The sequence below is a fragment of the Colius striatus genome, chromosome 3 (genome assembly GCF_028858725.1).
Source record: "Colius striatus isolate bColStr4 chromosome 3, bColStr4.1.hap1, whole genome shotgun sequence".
In the NCBI taxonomy this organism is placed as follows: Eukaryota; Metazoa; Chordata; class Aves; order Coliiformes; family Coliidae; genus Colius; species Colius striatus.
In genome coordinates, this window is record NC_084761.1 from 94,201,684 (window position 1) to 94,206,935 (window position 5,252).

The 5,252-nt window shown below is 59.3% G+C and overlaps 1 protein-coding gene across 1 annotated transcript; it reads right to left on the reverse strand.

The window, feature by feature from the left end:
* Nucleotides 1-1,468: 1,468 nt before the first annotated feature.
* Nucleotides 1,469-4,013, reverse strand: FOXI3 (forkhead box I3). The gene is made up of 2 exons (XM_061993824.1): nt 3,314-4,013; nt 1,469-2,058 (listed from the first exon to the last, which is right to left on the reverse strand). Exons 1-2 carry the CDS (start codon nt 4,011-4,013, stop codon nt 1,469-1,471), a joined length of 1,290 nt encoding a protein of 429 aa, XP_061849808.1.
* Nucleotides 4,014-5,252: the final 1,239 nt, after the last annotated feature.

The window sequence follows — 5,252 nt, forward strand, 5'->3', positions numbered from 1 at the left end:
TTCCCAGCAAGGATCGGGGAAAGGATTCTCCTGCTTCTCAACTGGCCTGTCACTGGGAGCAGGTGAAACCCTGTTCAAACAAACAAATCTGCAAACCAGATCGAGCCCAGAGTCAAGCTTAGACTTTGCATCTCCTGCTAGCCAGCACCACACTGGAGCCAGCCCCACTTCTTTTTACTTTTGCAAGCTTTTATTTGTTTTTTTACTAAACCAGGCTGAAAAAAACCAAGACAGTTGTCATTCAGATCCTTGTCAAGAACCAACCAAAGCAGCCCCGAGTGCCCCCTCTACACAGTGAGGCTATGAAAGGCTGCAAACGGGCTCAGATGCATCTCGCTTCTGTCTTACTGCACACATGAAACAGTTCATAAATCTTTGCCCCTTTTATCCCAAACCATGTGAAAGCAAAACATGCCTCCCATAGAGTATTAATACACTTCAAACCAGGCAAAAAAAAACCCCAAATCTTAACAATTGCTAACATTTTATTCCCAGCAGCTGTTCAGCCTGAAAAGTTTCACTGATACACTAATGGACAAAAAACAAAACTGAGAACCAACAAAACAACCCCTCAAAACGAATAAAAACAACGTGAGAGAAGGGGAGACGAAGGAAAATAAACTTTTAACCAAGTTTCAAACACATTATAAATAAGTACAGCTCCAGAACATAATTTACAAATATAAAACCGCATAGAAACATATGTACAGAAGAGTTACATTACGTACAAATATGTATAAAAATACCCCAGTGTTTATTCTCCTGCTAAAGCTGCGTGGCTACAGTTATCTTTGGTACTAAGCTCAGGGAAAAGGGTTGTTTTACAAGACACAGCCCTGGCTGTACAATATGCCATACACAGGGGAAAGCCCACTGAAGCTTCGTGGGTTTCCAGGAGGTTTTGGGTGGGTGTTTACCCAGTGTCCCCCACCCAGTGCAGTGCATATTGCCAGATGAGGGCCGAAAGCAAGGGCTTACAGAGGCAATTGCTGGCAGAAGAGGTTTTTAATACATTGTACAAGGCACTTCATAAGAAATCTCTTCATTGTTTTTTCCCTCCTGGTCTCAGTTCTAAGACTCACTGGATGTCTACGCTCAGCTCTTGCTGATAATCACTTTATGCTTATGGTTTTTTTAAACTTCTTATTCTACATTCAAGGTTGGAAGGTTGGAAACCTCTGAAAACACGGATTCAGTTCGCTTCCATCCGCAGGATTTAGACAATCAAGCCGTCTAAACCACCCAACGTCTTCCAGGATGCGGAGAAGACTTTGCATCTGCCTTCTTGCTGGTGTTTACGGGGTGCTCCTATGTAGGAAGGTGAGAAGATCTGTCTCCCTGGAAGAACTGCTGGGAAGTGTCCACGTTGAAATGCTGTTTGCAAAAAGTGTACGTTCCTCTGTCCTGCCAGGCACACCTGCAACTCCCATTCCCTTTGCAGCGCCCGCCAGCCGACTGCCCCGGCGTCCTACACCTCCGTTCCATCCCGGGTGTAGATGAGGCTGTTAACTGTGAAGTTGTAGTAGTGGTTGTACTGGGCTCCCTGGCTGCTGCTGCTGGGATGGAAGGAGCTGTAGTAAGCAGGGGAAGGTCCCGCAACCCGCTGCAGCTGGTCTGGTGAAGGCACCTCCTGAGAAGAGCTGCTGGAAGGGGTGAAAGTGCCGCTGCTCAGCTGTCCAGCAGAGAAGTTCCTGTGATGCAGGTCACTGCCGAGCCCACCTGTCAGCCGGCTGCCTCCGCTGCTCAGCGAGCTCATGCCGCTGAAGAAGGTGCTGAGGCAGCTAGGGGTGGATGAAATGATACCGGAGGGAGAGGAGCTTTTTGGATGGTCCCGGGCAGAAGGCGAGGGGTCCAGCTCTGGAGGTGGGCTGTTTCCACACGGTTTGCCTGTGGCTGGGATGGGTCGCTCTTCCTCAGCCTTCAGGCCCCCCAGAGAGGAGGCTGCGGCCGCGCTGGCGGGGGCGTTGGGCTCAGAGCGCCGCTTGCGCTTGCGACGGAAGTTCCCATTGTCAAACATCTTCTCGCAGTTGGGATCTAAGGTCCAGTAGTTGCCCTTCCCTGGAAGAAAACAAGAGAAACAAGAGAGAAAGTGAATCTCTGTGCTAGCAGACAGATAAGCGATATCCATGCCCTGCCTGACCGGCACAGAACTCTCATCTCTCCTACACTTGTTCCTCCTCTGCTGTCCACTACCAAGATCCAAAACCTGGCTCCAGAACATCACCACTTTCACCCCTCCAATGCCCAAGTGAACCTTGAGGTCATACGGAGAAGAGTCTCCCCATCTGAGAGCATAAACCTCCCCTGAGGATTTGCACCTCTATCTCAGGCCTGGCCAAAGGGGATGAGCAGGGCTCCCCTTGCTCTGACTGCCTCACAGCAAGCAGGGGCACTTGCAGCGGGTGACAAGGTGGTGGTGTCCCTTGCAATGGCTCTTCTCAGAAGAGCTGGTGGCACGGTAGGCTGGTGCAGCCCGGTATACCAAGAGGACAGCAGCCTGGCAAGCACCGAGCCACAGGAGCTGCAGACAAGCTGCCCCGCATGCAAGACTCGGTGTGAGGGGCTGCGGTGGCATTAGCTGTCCCCACATGCCTCCGGCCCAGGTGGGAGGGCAGCAGTGAGCCCACAAAGTCCCCGCAGAAGCCCCAGACGTCCTCTCCCTGTCCGGGCTCGCCTCCGCCCACTCCCGGGCACCGGCTGTGCCCCGCGGCCGGGCCGGCGAGCGAGCTGTGAATCACGGCCGAAGGAGCCGGGCCTTGCACAACCGGCAGTCCCGTCGGCACGGGCTGAGGGCTGGGGCCAGCCGCCCCTCGCCCAAACTGCCCGCGGGGACCAGCGCCGGGCCCGGGGCGGGAGAAGGGGAGCCGCTGTCCTAACAGCGCCCGACTTAAGGCTAGTGAGCCCGGTCTCCTGGTCAGCGGCCCCGAGGGGACCTCGGTCACCTCACAGCACTCGGCTTGAGGGCACAAGACAGCCTGGTTTCCTCATCTGAGGGGATAAGACTGCTCGGTCTTCTCAAAGCGCTCGGCTCGAGAGCACAAGGGAGCGCTCAGTCTCCTCACGGCGCTGGCCTCGAGGGACAGGAGAGTCCCGTCCCCGCTCAGCGCTCGGCTTGAGGGCACAAGGGAGCCCCGTCTCCTCCTCACCGACCCCGACGGGACAAGGCAGCCCGGTTTCCACACAGCACCCGGCTAAAGGGCTCAAGGGACCCGCCGGACAACGGGACGGCCGCTGCCGCTCGCCCCACGGGGTGGCGGCGGCCCCGTTCCGCGCCCGCCCCCGCGCACCCTCCCGTCCGGCGCGGCGGCCTCACCGGGGTCGTCCTCGTCGCGGGGCACCTTGCGGAAGCAGTCGTTGAGGCTGAGGTTGTGGCGGATGCTGTTCTGCCATCCCGCCTTGCTGCGCTTGTAGAAGGGGAAGTTCTCGGCCACGTACTGGTAGATGTGGCTGAGGGTGAGCTTCCTCTCGGGGGCGCTCTGGATGGCCATGGCGATCAGCGCCGAGTAGGAGTAAGGCGGCCGCACCAGCTTCAGCAGCTCCTCCTGGCTGGCCAGGCTCAGCCAGCTCAGCTCTGCGCCGCCCGCCGACGGCGACCCGGGCGCCGAGGGCGAGCCCACCAGCTGGCCGCCCCGCGAGCAGCCGTACGAGGCCGGCGGCAGGAAGGGGGCGGCGGCGGCGGCGGCGGAGCCCGGCGGGCCCTGCAGGTAGGGCGCCGGGCTGTTCATGCCCCACAGGTACCCGGCGTTGGCGGGCGCCCCGTAGTCCCCCAGCGCGTACCCGCCCGCCCGCTGCCCCGAGGAGGCTGCGGCGGCGGCGGCGGCGGCGGCGGCCGCGGCGGCGGCGGCGGCGGCGCCGGGCGGGTGGAGGCTGGGCTGGGGGTAGACGCTGAAGTTCTCGCTGCAGTACACCGCCATGTCGGGGGCTTCCTGGGCGCTGCGGGGCTGCGGGGGCGCAGGGGCGGCCGCCGGCGCCGAGGCTCTGGGCTGCGCCTGCTGCAACTCACCGGCGCTCATAATCCCTGGCCATGCAGGGCGGCCGGCGCTCCCCCCCCCGCCGCCACCGCCGCTGCTGCTCCCGTCCTCTCGGCCTCCCGGCCTCGGTCCCGGTGGCCCCAGACCAAAAATTCCCGGGGGGCTGCGGCGCGACGCCCTTATAGGCGCTGCGGTGCGCCCGGCGTCCCCGCCCGCGGCCGGGGCTGGGCGGGCGGCTGCGGCGCGCAGGGAGCAGCCAGTAGCGCGGCTCCGCGCCGGGGAGGGAGGCGGACGGGGGCAAGGCCGGGCCCCAAAAGCGGCGATGGGGGAGGGACTGGCGGGGGGAGCCGCGGGAGGCGCCAGGGATTTGGCTCCCGGCAGCGCGGGGGCAGTATCCCCCTGCCTCCCCCCCTTCCTCTCCCGACTGTCGTCCCCCGTCCCGTCCCTTCCCGGGGGTCTCTCCGCACTGCCTTGGGCTCCAACCCGCCTTTCCCACGGATGCCATCGTCCCTCATCCCTTCGGCCTCGAAACCGGCCCCGAATCGAGGTCCGGGGGAGATTAGCATCGCTGCGGTTGCCCCGACGGCATCGCGAAGGGTGAAATTCGCTTAAACTCACGTTATTTGGGTGTAATTTTGCCACACGTCTCGCAACAGCCAGGGCTGAGCTCGCAGTTAATTACCTTTGCAATTGCCCGAAATTAAACAAACAAACACCATCGGTTCGTAGTGTTGGCTCGTAGTGTGAGGGGAAAGAGATGGCAGTTGCGGGGCGCGATGGAATGAATAAAAGTTGCTTTTCGCCTTCGTCCTTCGGGGGAGCTTGTGGGAAAGCGCATCCTTTCGCAGAGGAAAGGCTCTCAGAATTCTTCATAACGATCCCAGCACCCCGGGTTTTACATGGGGGACGGCTCCGGCAAATCCTTCTCGTCCGGGGCAAAGCCCACGGACGGACCCAGATGTGTAACAACAAAAATGCGGTCAACGGTGCGGGACAATTTAGAGAGTCTTTGTCAGTCGCTTAAGAAGATGTAAATGCCCGCGTCTTAAACGGGATTGTTATTGGTTTGGGTTTTTTTCTTTCTGATAAAAATGCCTAAAAATCGCCTTCCCGAGTGCAGAAGCGAAGCGCTGTGCCCAGACTGAGAGCACTGGCTGTCTTAGTTTGGCACCAGGATTCGGGGGAGAGACGAGCGTTTGAGAAAAGTCTTTGCGTTTTCTGTCTTCGATATAATAATTACAAACACGCATGTAAATCAGTGAAGCCGGATCGCGGCAGCTT

What these genes read in the sequence shown, in the direction of transcription:
- FOXI3 (XM_061993824.1), bottom strand. Translation starts at nt 4,013, where the DNA reads ATGAGCGCCGGTGAGTTGCAGCAGGCGCAGCCCAGAGCCTCGGCGCCG. An exon ending in CCGCGACGAGGACGACCCCG is followed by an intron (nt 2,059 to 3,313) that starts GTGAGGCCGCCG and finishes GTTTTCTTCCAG; the next exon opens with GGAAGGGCAACTACTGGACC.